We start from the raw sequence: 14,207 nt of genomic DNA on the forward strand, positions 1-14,207 counted from the left end.
TAAATGCTCCACAAAAGGCCATTTCAATTACTTTTGCTTTCTTTTTGTTAACTTCCTTTGCCTTGTTATAATCTTCTGACAATAATGTTGACTTATTTCTGTAAACAGAGCACCGCTGTGCGACACAACTTTCTTCTTCTGCGCATACGGGCTTTCAGAAGTCTGACTTCAGTCACATTTAGTTAGCAGTATGAACAACCACGCAAAAAAATTGCTTCCAGTCAGAAGATATATTTTCAGCAACTATGTGTCGATTCGTTCCTGTAGGACAGGGGTCAGATTTTGTTTTGAGTTGCACGATATCAGAAAATCTTGCAGTGGCATTAATATTAGATTATGCCACTGCAAATTGCGATATTTGCCAATTTTCTTCTTTCCTCTCATTCTAACCTCAGGATCCTGACCTTCTTTGACCTTTAGCATATTGGGTAAAGCCATTTATGTCCAGTGTAAGCATCTGCACGCATGAGACTAAATATTACATCAGCATATAAATTATTAGTTGATAACATTTGGACTCCAAACAGTCCTTGCAATAAGAATCTTGCATACACTGATATTGTACAGACAATATATTCCTGATATATTCTGCAGCCTTAATTTTGTTGTGTAAAGAAGTAATCGACTTAGCCAGACCCAGCGCCGAGCCAGAACCACTTTGCCACTGGACCGAGGAACGAATCATTTTTGTGCCAAATTTAAAACTCTGGAGTTTATTTGTGTTTTGATTGGTTGAATGAAAAATAAAAAAAAAAGTTTGCGTCACAATAACACAGCCTGTCTCCAATTTTCTTCACAGTCATGGAGTTTTAATAGGTCGACGCGCCACTTACTGCTCATCGTTTTCCCCTGAATTCATAAACCCCATTTCTGACTCAGCTCTATAAAACTGTTGGTCTTTTAACATAATCAGGCAGTGTTAAAGAAAAAAATAATTGCTCTCGAATCTCTAGAACTCGTGTTTTCCTGCTTGTGGTGCAGATGAAGTATCAGCTGATTGAAGTGTTCACGCTAAGAATTTTGCTTGTTACTTCATGACATAGACAGTTGAATAAGCTTGTTAAAAAAAAAAAGAAAAGAAGAATCCTCAGTTATGGGGATTACATACATCATAGAAGTCAGTTTTGAATTTTGTGGTGCTGAGGACTGGCAGTCTGTGGCAAAGAGCGTTCGCTTCTCGCAGGATCTCGTGGTTGAACGGCACCTCTCCTGTCACACAAACACAGAAGAAAGATGGATTCAGTGGGATAGCGCTTGAGGATGTAGTCCAAGTGCAACTTAAAATTAAGGAGGCGTTTTTGAAAAGAAAAAAAAAAGGAGAAGAAATATTTGGTGACAGCTGCTTTGTATATATATTTCTTAAAATGCTTTCCCCTTCTGTGCCTCATAAATATGATTGCTTACCTGCTTCGACTGCTTTGACGTACTCTAGAATGATCTTTACTCGGCTGTGGAGCATCTTTATCGCGCTGTGCTGGGCAATAAGGTGTTCAGCCACTAACGCAGAAAACAGAGGGACAAATAAGTGTCAAAGCATCCAGTTACTCAACTAAAAAATTCATTGGGATCAAATTGATCTGAATGAAAAGGGATTGTATATTCTCATGTAATCTGTGATACATGTACATAAAAAATTATCAAGCTGCAATTAAGTGATTTATGGCGATAAGCTTACTTACCAGTCGAATTTTCCCCAGTTCCAGTGGCTGTCATTCGAGCCACGTGGTCAACACCAATCCTCTCTGCTTCCTCTGTGGCTAAAGTGTATGTCAGCTCAGCAAACAACATGGTGGCCTGGATAAAAACAACAACAACAACAAAAAACCCCATAAATAAACAGGAAACTAAGTTAATATGGTAGGAAAAAAAGCATTTCGACCTAGCTGGGTCGGAAGTCTTACCTCGCCACTGATGATGTCTATCACAGATTCATAAACGCTAACAGGAAGCTGAAGGAAAAAAAAAACGAAACGGAAGCGGCGGGATCAAAATGAAATCCACCTACAGCTGCTTCAGCCTTGAACTGGAAATGCAGGTAGACTTACGTCAGTGTGTTTGGTCATCGGGTTAAGTTTGAGGAAGAGGGGGCTCTCGATGATCTCACACACCTAGTGCAAAAGGAAAACAGGAACACATAAATAAGGTTCATGTTTCATCATTTTGATCACTGATTTTAGCCTTAAACTGCTGCCACTGGCTTTTGTGTTCACAAACCTGTTTGTGGATGTGAATGTCTGACTGGTCTGGAGGACCACCTGTGGTGTACCAACCCAGGAACTCCATTTCCTTGAAGACCTGTTTAACTGAGGGACATAAAACTGGTGTCACATTTTATAAGTTTTGTTTGCTGCACAAACAAATGTTCTACAGGGCTTTGTGATGGTCACAACCAAACATTAAATCTGTTGTGTTTAAGCCATTTTGTAACTGATTTGGGGGGCATGGTCAGTGCCATTGTTCATTTGGAAGACCCACTTACATTGAAAAGTAAGGTTTAAGGCAATGTTTTATTGGAAATGTAATTCAATTTTGTTACATTAATCTGCAAAGAAATGGTTGGCAGGCATAGAAAATGTTAGCACCAGATGGTTGTTTCCCTCAGAGCAAAGAAGAAAGATGAAGCAGAGGATTATGGTCACGATATCTCAGATCCTTATTTATTTCTCTGTTTTGTGAAGACATAATTTTTCAGAAACTATTGTAACCAGTTTTCATGCCTTTCAGTTCTTTCCAACTCATGAAGTTACTTGGTTTAAGACAAGTTTTACAAATACTTTTGTCTCTCCTCCGCAAGTTACCAAAGTCGGAAAAATGACTAGAAATAATGCTTTCATTTTATTTATTTCTTCCAATAAGATTCCAATTTTAACTTGTGAAAATGTTAAAATTCAACATTTTCACAAACGCTGAATTTATGCTCCTTGAAACTGTCTTGTGCTATTCTATATTTGTCAAACTGTTCTCTTTGGCATTGACAATGAAATCATTGATTCTTACATTGTTCCTCCTTAGTGTAGTAATACTCCTTGTCGATGTGCACTTTCTCATCTATGGTGTGAGACATTAGTTCAAAGGAGTTCATCACCTCAATGTTTCTACCCTCCTGTTTCCCGATCAGAGCGCCAATCACTGAGAAGACAGAGCAGACAATTAACAACAGATGTGTATCTAAATTAATGCTGCTATAAACAAACTTCTGTTGTTCTTAAATATAAATGCTTGTCAACATATGCCAAAAAAAAACTCTAACATGGTACTGTCTTTATAAATGCATAACCATATGCTAAAGAGTAAAGAACTGAAGTTAAATCACACATACCCTGCATTGGTCGGCCCTCCTGGGACCGGATGCGTATCCAGTGGTCTGATATGTTGAGGATAACCAAAGGGTGTAAGGCCACAGAAACACTCCCAGTGACCCCTGAGGCCATAACACTGGGGCTGGCTGCAGGTATATGAAGAAACACACAAGGTGAGCTTTAGCAGGAAATTGACTAAAAGACACAAAAATCTGGACTACATAAGCAAAAACAACAACGACAAAAGAATTAATAATGGCGACAAACAAGAATGAAAAGAGATCAGCAGAGGAGGCAGTGCCAGTTATCAGATTATCCAATAAGCCAAAACCATGCGTTTTTGGTGCTTTTCATACACAGATTTACATGTAATCAGATCAGTCAAAGTAAATATAATTACATAGATATTTTAAATTTGTTTGCATTCACTCCAGTCTGGTCTTAGTGATAACTAAGCACAGTCAAATTTAGTTTATAATTGTTTAACCCACTAATTAGCAGACTTACATATAGGCCATCTGAATTGCTTCTGCTACTTTATCCAGATCAACCTCAACTTTATGTGTTTGGCAATTATTCAGTGTATTTTGGCTGTTGTTTTTTTTTTTTTTTTTACTGAATTTTAGCCTCTAGTTTTGTCACATTTTAGAACAATATTTTTTTTTCTTTTTTGTAATTTTTTGTTAATAAATGCTTATTGCAGTTGCTTAAAACAATTGCACAATTTAATTTACTTATATTTTAATATTGGATTATTTTGATTATTTGCAAACTTAGTTTCAACATTTATTTAAATTTTAGAGTTTCTCTTGTTCTGGATTTTTATGTCTACCTCTAAACAGCAAAATCCTGCTTATTCCAAGGGGTTTGCATGTCACAGTAATAATAAAAAGTGACATCATCAGGCTGAATTCTGTAATTTAAAACACACACAAAGACCTGCTAAAGACGTGCTCTAACAGAATTATACTAATATATGTTGACATTAGGTAGTGCATGAGCAATTAAGTGAATAACACCGAACCAGGCGGAAATGCATTTCCAAACTGTTCAAAAGGAATGCAACACCAAATGTATGGTTAACGTTACTATGCACAGATTAAATACTATCGGTGCGCTGTGATCTTCAAGTGACATTTTTGTTTGCTGACTAAAATAGGCAAATAAAACAAAGATTCATTAAAATATTGTCGGTGCGTAAAGACTAAGATCGACGCAATACATTCAGACTCGGGAACAGAGTGAATGAGAAGTGGCTGTTTAACATTCAAAGTGAAAAATAACAGAAGACAGAGATGTGAACGTTATCCTGGTTGTGTCAGCAACCTTAAAACACGACAAAATCTCCAGTTACGATCACTTACAACCAAAATATCCAACACGTGATGCAACCTCCATGGTCATTCATGTTGGTGCGAGGTTTATGTGGTGGGTTAAATTATAATTACTTGCCTGTTCCATCCACTTCCATTCCTCCACCATTGCTGGTCGCCATCTTGTCCGGTGTTGTGTCGATAAAAGCGACGCCGTCAGGGGAAGCTCATTTCAAAGACGCTCGTTTTCCTGTTTACGTTTGCTAGCGTGTTCTCGCAAGCGAATGGACAAAGTAACGCGTGTTTTCCAGTGCTATTAAATGCCTTATACTGATATCAGTTCTCCAACAATCTTGTCAAATAGTCTATTATTAGAAAAAAATGCATTTTCTCTGAGCTACAAGAGAATTTCCGGGTGAAAATCCTAGGAACTGAGCCTGCGTCTAATTGCTACCATAAATATATAACATAATGAAATGCGTTATGATTTTATTGTTAGTTGGAAAGCGCAAGTATATGTACTATTTTTGAATTTAACAGAAGTTATTGAAGAATAAAAATGTCTTAAAAAGGCGCTTCCGGTGACTGAATTACATGCTTATGGTTGTATACCTTTTTCAGCGCAACACCGGTAAACAGCGCAAGCGCAAGAGATTGTTCCCTTAATGAACGTTAGGTGGCAACACTTCCTCTGACAGTCTTCTTAAATAAGGTGCAGTCCTTTGCTCTTTTTTAATACTTTTTCCAGTGCCATTTAGAGAAAGGCTGCATCGACCGAGTCGCTATTGTACCAGCGAAAATTAATACATAATTGTGATTTCATCACCGGTTTAGGTCACTCAGTGTAAGGGCAGCTGTTTCTTGGGGATTGCTGATTTAGGCGCAACCCTTGTGCGTCAGGATATAGGTCCGTGTTGAGAGTTTTGTTTACAAAATGGATGAATTTAAAGGCTGTAATCTTGACTACTTCCCAGAGAACATTTTAATTGACGTACTCTCATACTTAAGCGTCAGAGAGCTCGTCAGAGCTGGGAGGTAAGTACTTTTGCTTGTGAAACAAAAAGCAGCTTTTTCTTTGTTGTGACTCATTCAAATGAGGTTTTTTTTGTTGTTGCTTTTGTTTTTCCTGCCGTGTTTGTAGAGTGTGCAAGAGATGGAAACGCCTCGTTAAAGACCAAAGACTGTGGAGAACAGTTGATCTGACTGCATGGAAAGGGGTAAGACTAGATTTTTGTTCATAATTTGTTTTACAAAAGTATTTACGTCCTTTAAACTTTTCCACATTGCCACAAGCTTCGATATATTTTAATTGGGATTGTATTTCTTAGAGCAATACAAAGTAATTCGTAACTGGGAGGGAGGGAAAAATTAACGGATACAGGGATCTCAAAACTTTCCACAAATAAAAATCTGAAAAGATTGGTGTGAATTTGCAATCTGCCCTTTTTACTCTGACCTGAATAAAAGCCATATTGATGAGGACAAGCTTTTAGAATGATTCTACTTGAATGTGTACCAGTGAAGTGTCAGAAAATATTAGAAAGGTTTACGTGACTTGTAAAAGCCGTGACCAAATTGCTCATATCAATGTTCAATTCAGAATGTATATATTTTTCTTTTCACTACCGTTTTGTGTGATATAGAATATACCATATTTCTATTTTATTAATTTACTGTGTAAAGCCCCAGTTATCCTGACTAGCACTTTACATCTTTATTACAAAAAATGTTTGTGAAAATATTATACTTCTTTATTTTCTAAAAATGCTGTGTGTGAAGCAATTTTACATAATGTTCATGTATGATGCTATTGTCTACAGATACTTTATTATCCTCCTATGTCACTCTATGTGTTTGGGCACCTTATGCAGACAGTGATAGAAACAGATAGTTTTTTTTCTTTCCACCTCTCACACATCCATTCATGGTCTGTCCTCTGTGTATTAGGTAACGTCCCGGATCCTTTGGTTCCTTCTGCGACAGTACCTGGGTTGTGGACTGAGGTGCCTTCGCTTGCGTGGTTTGCTGCTCTCTGCCCGAGGCGGCACCTTTCTCTCCGAGTCTTGGCTCAAGGCTTTGTCCACCAAATGTCCCCGCCTGAGTAAACTCTGTCTTCTGCATGCTGATCTCAGAAGCTTACCAAACTGCCAGATCCTGCCTGGATCTTTGCGGGTGCTAGAGTTGCGTGGCTGTGAGCTGCCTCGTAGTTTTTTCAATCAAAGCTTGCCTACTTCACCTGCTCTACCTCATGAACGAGCCGAAGCCACGTGTAGCGTTGGTGCTCAACAGAAAGGACGCTGCCAGAAAGTGAAGGGGATTGCTTCTCCTTCAGGAATCGGTGTCGAGACGTTGGTCCTCAACAACGTCCCATCTTTTACAGACCAGCATCTGCAGAATCTGGCATCCTGGGAGAGGCTCAGTCGGCTGGAGTTACGCGATACCTTTCGTGTAACAGCAAATGGACTTAGGAGCTGTGCAGCCAAAGAAGGGCTCTCAGGCCTGGAAGGGCTTTCAAGACTCAAATATCTTGAAATAGGCATTACAGGACGACAGGGCTACCAGTTACAGATGGCCTCCCTTGGACTGGGGGCAGGGTGGCTTGGACTGGAGGAGCTGAGTCTTGGTGGGAAGGAGGTGGGACCGGGCTTGCTCTGTGCCAGCCGTCTGAAGGACCTAAAATGTCTGCACCTTTGGGCCTGTACACTCAGCGAGCTGCAGATCGTGCGGAGCTGCAGGATGCTCCGCGGGCTCCGCCAGCTGGAGTTTTTAGACGTTACATTCCAGCCCCGGCAGAGTCCTCCTGCAGAGGAAGAACAGGAGCAGGAAGGTGGTGAGGAGCAGCAGAATGAGGAGGGAGGTACTGGTGGAGAAAGTAATGATGAGAACAGGACACTGGATGGGACTGATCCCTTCCCAAGTCTGCGCCGCTCACTGGCTGGTCTATTGCCATCATGCTCGCTGGTTTTTACTAACTGCTCTGTTCAGGTAAATGTAGACTGAATCTATCCAAGTGGCTAACAAGCATTTATTCCCTTTACAAGACAGTTACTGGGAGATTTTGGAGTTTCTATAGGCAACATAGAAAACACGACAGGGTCTTACAATGACTATAGACTATAATTTAACAGTTTGTGAATATGTTTTTACAAAATTTGTCAATGTAATAGGGAAAAAAGAGCTGGACTATCTTGATTGGATATGGCCTCGATTGTAGAGCTCTTAGTTTTGTTATGCCTAGTAAAGAATACACATAATTTATCAGTTCAAGCAGAGAAAGTTCTAACATTTTCATTCAAAGCCACACAAAAAAAGAAACAAAGAAAATTATTTTAAAGAAACTTTAGATTTTTCAGATTTTCGTAGTTAGATCTTTAAAAGATCACTTTTTTCAAAACATCGATTTGCTTGAACACTTTGATGAAACAAAATTCTTAAGAACTGTTTCTGCAGAGCTGCATGTTCATCAAGTAACAGTTAAGTTTAACTACAAGTATTATCTTACTGTTACTATATTACCAACCAGTCGGTTTAAAAGCAGGGGTGGGCAACTCCAGGCCTCGAGGGCTGGTCTCCTGCAACTTTTAGATGTAGCTCTACTTCAACACACCCGAGTCAAATAATGAGGTCGTTAGCAGAACTCTGGAGAACTTGACTGCACTTAGGAGGTGATTCAGCTATTGGATTCAAATGTGTCGGACCAGGGAGACATCTAAGAGTTGCAGGACACCAACCCTCGAGGACCAAGATTGCTCATCCCTGGTTTAAAGTAACTAAGGTTATTACGCAAGGAGAAATGTGTTTTCACATTGAGAAAAAACAAAATCATTTGCAGAACATCTTAATGAAAGACAAAGCAGAACATTCACTTGTTGGCTGTCAACAGACATGCAGGTGTTTGAGTCAAAGTACTGAAGATGCCATAAGAAACAATCCACCTGTTTCCTGTTGCCTAACTGCTTTCTAACTTTGTATACACTCAGAAAATCATGTATTTTCTCATGTGAAGGCTGGTTTAACATTTTTATGACTATATTCTTTCATTGAGTCTTTGCTGATGTGAATTTTAAAGATGATGAGTGGAAAATTATATCAATGTCTTTATTTTATTATCAACAAAAATCATGAAAGATTTGGAGTAAGGATCTAAATAAAGTTGCATTTGACTTCAAATCTTGTAATAATGAAATTGTTGAAAATATTTTTTTGCAAATAAATTCTGAGTCATAAATTGTCTTTCCTTGTTTTTGAAAATGTCAAGTATTTTGAAGCTTTTCTTTGGGTAAAGCTTCTCTACTTTGGTTTTAACTTCATGTTAAGTGCCAAGAAAGAGTATTTGCCTCCTTGTAGATTTCTTTTAATTTGACTTTTTTTTCCCATTGAAAGATTTTACCATCATGAAGCAAAATTTAACAGCTGACAAACATTACAAGAGCAAATGTAACACAGTTTTGAAGTGCTGATCTTTATTTTTAAGCAGAAGAAAACATCCACAACAACAACCATTTAAAGAAAAGATAAGTCCCCTCTTCTCTATGGAGGACCAAAACCGACATAAGAAATAAAAGCATAAATATATGTTTTAATAAGAAATAAAAGCTCAAATATATGTATAGTTTTTCCTTTTCCTTACACATGAGTTTCCATGAAGTAATGTGTATATTTTCTTTTTCATTTCCCCTTACACATGAGTTTCCGTCAAGTAATGTATATATTTTATTTTTAATTTCCCCTAAATATGCATTTTTGTCAAGAAAAATAGATATTTTGCTTAGTCTTTTTTTGCTTCTCCCTTTTCTGCTCGCTGTATATCTACTTGCTGTTTTTCCGTTTGCATGTTTAGAGGAAATTAAAAAGAAAATGTATACATTACTTGACGGAAACTCATATGTAGGGGGACATGAAAAAGAAAATGCATATATTACCTGAAGGAAATTCGTGTGTAAGGAAAAAGAAAAACTAAATATATATTTATGCTTTTATTTCTTATGTCTGTTTTGGTCCTCTATGCTCTAACCGGTTGACACGTCTTGGCATGAAAAGCCATTGCTGCCTCTAGTCAATCGCAGAGACGGTGTCTGTAAAATATCCAACTTAAAACTAAATTTACTGCAAGAGTACAACCACTATGAGAGTAAAACCGAACGTTTAGAGTGGAAGGGGAGGGATTTATCCAATCAAAACGGTTTAAGGGTAGCGTCGTAGAAATTACGGACCAATCACGCACTTCCTTCCTCTTGCAGTTCCAACCAATGGGATGGATTTGTGTATACATGACTGACAAATCCTGTGTGAGCAAACAGACATTTTGAAAACGTTGGCGGCCTGAGTGGTTTTAAAGTCAAAGTTGGACTCTCAACGGTTTTAAAATTAAAACCTTTCTTTGTTTCTGAAATGCAGGTAATTATTACGTTTTTATATCAACAATTAGATACAAGTAGATATAGTTTCAAGTTTTTTGGACAGCTTTTCGGAACATGTTGTTGATGCAGTCTTTAGCTAATTTTAGCTTCGTGTCTTCAGACAAATAACGTTAACAGGAGGCCAAATTGTACACATAGAATTACCTATTTTCAGCTAAGCTTTATTATAAATGACCAAACATGATGTAAAGTGGTGATTACAGTAAACTCTGGGATCTGAAATATTAACTTTAACGTCAGGGTTCTTCAAAGTTTTTAGAGTGAATGCCTAGCTTTGTTTAACTAGGCTAGATCGTACTAACACCATTTTGCCAGTAATTTTCAACGTAATACAATCCTGGCATTTACTTTACCTCCTATATTGGTGAAAAAAAACAAGAAGTAGAAAATTTTAGCTGTAGATGGATTTGACTCGGTGCTCAAATATGTATTAAGGTACATTTCTTCAGAATCGGGGACCAGTAGAATCTGATCCTTTTTTTCCTTTGTTTACAGAATAAAGAAAATTATGAGCCGAAGGGTCTTCAAAGACAGGTTAGTGGTAATTCTCAATTTAAAAAAAAAAGTTAAGCTCAACCTTTATTGTGGTACGCCTATAAAAATACATTTACTTGGAACATGGGATTCAATATTGGTTGAAGTAACTTTTGTTATAAGGTATGATTGTACCCTTCTAACTTTCTACTCTGAATTTCAGTTTACACCCGTAAGTGTGACTGGACCACAACGTGTTCTTGTGAAGCCAAAAGCTGATGCAGAGAAAAGTTATGTTGCAGGTAAGTCTTTCCTTATATGTGCAAATCAGATTAGCATAAACTCACATCTGTAGTAGTCTTTCATGATTTATTGCTTTAAGGTCCTGGGAGAGAATGTGTTAGCTCATCTTCAAATTCACCACCAAAGTAAGTGCATTTAAAAAAGCATTTTATCTGTTTATTTTGCTATATGATGATAAACATTTTTCTACTTTATATCAGGAAATTTACAATTGACGACTTCGACATTGGTCGACCTCTTGGAAAGGGCAAGTTTGGCAATGTCTACCTCGCAAAGGAGAAGAAGCACCAATTTATTGTGGCGCTGAAGGTGTTGTTTAAGTCCCAGATGGAGAAGGAAGGTGTGGAGCATCAACTGAGGAGAGAAATTGAAATTCAATCACATCTGAAGTTAGTAATTCAGGTTTTGTCATATTTCTTTTCTGTTAGACTTGTTTTTTTTTGTGTAAATTTAACGTCGGCGTTTTTCTAGCATTTTTGGACAGCTAAAAAGTTGGCTTAAACTTATAAATGGTCACAACAAATATTCAAATATTATCTTTCAAGGTATTTGTGTAAATATTTATCACAATGCAAACCTATAAGGTATTGGTTGCACTGCTTAAGATTAGTTATTGAGTTTAATTTTGTAGTAAAACACCATCTTTGTGATGGTTATTTGACTATTCTGGAAACATTTTAGGTAAAAATTATGATAACGATTAAATGTCTGTTTTCTTCAGAATAAAGCTTGCAAAGTCAGTCATGCTTTTGCCACATTTTATGTATTTTTGTTAGAATTTAGAGAGACCAATACGAAGTAGAGTATAAACTTCAAGTGGAGGGCAAATTATACATAATGGTTTTTTTTTGTTTGTTTGTTTGTTTTTGTTTTGTTCTTTTGAAATGATTGAGGTGTTCATTATTCGTCTTCCTCTACTCTGATTCGGTGCAAACTTCTCTTGAAGTTTTAAGATGGGCTAGCTAGCTTGTAAAGCAGTATCTTAAGCCATGGGCATTTTACAGAGTATTGTTTTATCTATTTTCCAAATATGAATATATTAAAGTACAACTGCACATAAAATGTCATAGAAAACACTGAAGTGCGTGGTTGTAATTTGACAGGTTTTTGAGTTGGTCTGAATAGATAACGGTGATAGATCCTTGTTTTATTCTTTTTTATTTTAAGGACATATCTTATTTGATCATTTCTACACATGCTAAGTCTGTTTATTCAGTTTTTTTTTTTTTTTCCTCTTAGACATCCTAACATCCTGCGTTTCTACAATTATTTCCATGATCGCAAGAGGGTTTTCTTGATACTGGAGTACGCTCCACGTGGAGAAATGTACAAAGAGCTCCAGAAGTATGGACGGTTTGATGATCAGCGCACTGCAACGGTAAAAGCTGATTTTAAAAAAAGAAAAACGGAAGACGTCGTCTTCAATTCCTTGTATATTTGCTTCAGTGCATTAATCAAATGTTAATTTAAACTTCCAGTACATGGAGGAGATATCTGACGCGCTGATGTACTGCCACGAGAAAAAAGTGATCCACCGCGACATCAAGCCAGAGAATCTACTTCTTGGTTTTCGCGGAGAACTGAAAATAGCTGACTTTGGTTGGTCTGTCCATGCACCTTCTCTAAGGTAAGAACCTAACATTTCTGAGAACCACTGTTGGATTATGCTGCTAAGTAACTTATTTCAGCTTTTTTATGCTCTTATTAATCCTCCTTACAGACGTCGCACCATGTGCGGGACATTGGATTATCTTCCTCCTGAGATGATTGAGGGACACACTCACAGCGAGAAAGTGGACTTATGGTGCATCGGAGTCCTATGCTACGAATGCTTAGTTGGCAACCCGCCCTTTGAAACAGCGAGTCATTCAGAAACATACAAGAGGATTACGAAGGTTTGTGTTTCTTTGCAGGTATAATAACTTTAAACTGCTGAATTCAGTAGTTGTGCACAGAAGAGTCTGGTTACTTTGAATAATGTGACATTTTGCTATATTTGGCTTCAAAGTAGGAATGATTCTGTATAAGGTTATTACAATATGACCTTGAGTAAACTAATTATGGTGATAAGGTACTTTCACATTTAAAACGTGTCTTTAATTTAAAAATGACTATTCTAGTTCCTGCTAAAACAATATATTGTATGTCAGTATTGGTTCTAAATACCTTGTGTTATGAAATAAATAAAAACCTAGGTATATTTCACCATGCTGATCAGTTTTTTTTTGTTTGTTTTTTTTTTTGTTTTGTTTTTTTAGGTGGATCTGAACTTCCCCAAAGTCATCTCTGATGGTGCACGGGACCTGATCTCAAAGCTGCTCCGCCACAACCCCATAGACCGTCTGCCTCTTCAGAATGTTATTGACCACCAATGGGTGAAGGGTAACTCACGCAGACTCCTTCCTCCCACCTGCCCTACCAAGAAGCCCTGAACCCACCAGCCTGCGGCCTGTTTTCTGAACGTTTTCAACTGTCATTCAAAAAAAAAGGACAGTTGAAAATTGCATTTTGTAACTCGGGATACATCATACCGATAAACGGCGGATATCTGCCTCATTTAGCTGAAACCTTTCAATAGGAGGTCTTTTTAATTAAGGTTCACTTCTTTTGCTTCCAAGTGAAAAAGCATTGTTATCAAAATAGATTGATTTTTGTTTGCAATTAACTTTTATAATACAGTGTTTCTTGTATTTCTATTAGTAGTTCAGTGTGTTGCTTTTAAGATGTTGTATACTGCCTTTAAATAAAAACTGCTGCTAATATTACTATTGGCTCATGCAAGTATTTTCTTCAGATCAAGGTGGGCAAGCTTGTTGCTCAGATTGGAAAGTATGCATAATTTTATCTCTTTAAAATTCTTAAAATTATTTTTTTCTGCAAACAATTTTGTACTATGTAAAGAGTTTTTCTTAAATAGCACAGACACCTTTACATGTGTCTTTGCAACACATATAAAGGTTAAATTTGTTTTTAAATATGCTGATCAACTTTGAGCTCTGTATTTAATATAGCAGTTCCAAATAAAGTTTAGTAGTGACAGTAATGACAGATTCCATTACTGTAGCTGCAAAATTATATAAATATAATCAGTCATTAATTTGCCCTGTAGCTGTTGATGACAGCAATTTTTCGAGGGTGTAGGGCATCAGGTAGCGTGGCCGAGCGGTCTAAGGCGCTGGATTAAGGCTCCAGTCTCTTCGGGGGCGTGGGTTCGAATCCCACCGCTGCCAAAATAGCTTTTGTCTCCTTCGATTAAAACTAAAAAGGTCGAGGATGTCATTTTGCTAGAATTTTCAGTTTTCTTCAAATAGTTTCACGCATGAGTATTTTGCTGTGTGACGCTCTAAGTCAACTATAAAACACATTTGATGACCAAAAATTATGCACTTTTATCAAAA

The 14,207-nt window shown here is 37.4% G+C and overlaps 4 protein-coding genes and 1 non-coding gene across 5 annotated transcripts in view; 4 read left to right on the forward strand and 1 right to left on the reverse strand.

Moving 5' to 3' along the window:
- Positions 1-1,001, forward strand: part of LOC103149603 (biorientation of chromosomes in cell division protein 1-like 1) — a 4,858-nt gene extending 3,857 nt beyond the window's left edge. Inside the window, exon 8 of the mRNA XM_007568839.2 lies at positions 982-1,001. Within this exon, the coding sequence (XP_007568901.1) occupies positions 982-1,001 (20 nt within the window). The remainder of the gene's footprint in view (positions 1-981) is intronic.
- Positions 1,002-1,072: 71 nt separating this feature from the next.
- LOC103149572 (COP9 signalosome complex subunit 6-like) lies at positions 1,073-4,896 on the reverse strand. The gene is made up of 9 exons (XM_007568794.2): positions 4,752-4,896; positions 3,320-3,445; positions 2,998-3,129; positions 2,215-2,303; positions 2,046-2,108; positions 1,902-1,949; positions 1,680-1,794; positions 1,405-1,497; positions 1,073-1,209 (listed from the first exon to the last, which is right to left on the reverse strand). The coding sequence occupies exons 1-9, from the start codon at positions 4,792-4,794 to the stop codon at positions 1,088-1,090; spliced, it is 831 nt and encodes a 276-aa protein (XP_007568856.1). The 5' UTR covers positions 4,795-4,896; the 3' UTR covers positions 1,073-1,087.
- Positions 4,897-5,036: 140 nt separating this feature from the next.
- On the forward strand, positions 5,037-8,228 carry LOC103149573 (F-box/LRR-repeat protein 12-like). Its single transcript, XM_007568796.2, has 3 exons — positions 5,037-5,647; positions 5,754-5,829; positions 6,560-8,228. The coding sequence occupies exons 1-3, from the start codon at positions 5,547-5,549 to the stop codon at positions 7,610-7,612; spliced, it is 1,230 nt and encodes a 409-aa protein (XP_007568858.1). The 5' UTR covers positions 5,037-5,546; the 3' UTR covers positions 7,613-8,228.
- Positions 8,229-9,905: 1,677 nt separating this feature from the next.
- Positions 9,906-13,574, forward strand: LOC103149574 (aurora kinase B-like). Its single transcript, XM_007568797.2, has 9 exons — positions 9,906-10,009; positions 10,528-10,566; positions 10,730-10,808; positions 10,889-10,934; positions 11,010-11,198; positions 12,049-12,187; positions 12,288-12,436; positions 12,530-12,704; positions 13,068-13,574. The coding sequence occupies exons 1-9, from the start codon at positions 10,004-10,006 to the stop codon at positions 13,239-13,241; spliced, it is 996 nt and encodes a 331-aa protein (XP_007568859.1). The 5' UTR covers positions 9,906-10,003; the 3' UTR covers positions 13,242-13,574.
- A 383-nt stretch (positions 13,575-13,957) lies between these two features.
- On the forward strand, positions 13,958-14,039 carry trnal-aag (transfer RNA leucine (anticodon AAG)). Its single transcript has one exon. It is a non-coding gene; the product is annotated as a tRNA-Leu (tRNA).
- The last annotated feature ends 168 nt before the right edge of the window (positions 14,040-14,207 follow it).

Source organism: Poecilia formosa, unplaced genomic scaffold (genome assembly GCF_000485575.1).
Source record: "Poecilia formosa unplaced genomic scaffold, Poecilia_formosa-5.1.2 Scaffold231, whole genome shotgun sequence".
NCBI lineage: Eukaryota > Metazoa > Chordata > Actinopteri > Cyprinodontiformes > Poeciliidae > Poecilia > Poecilia formosa.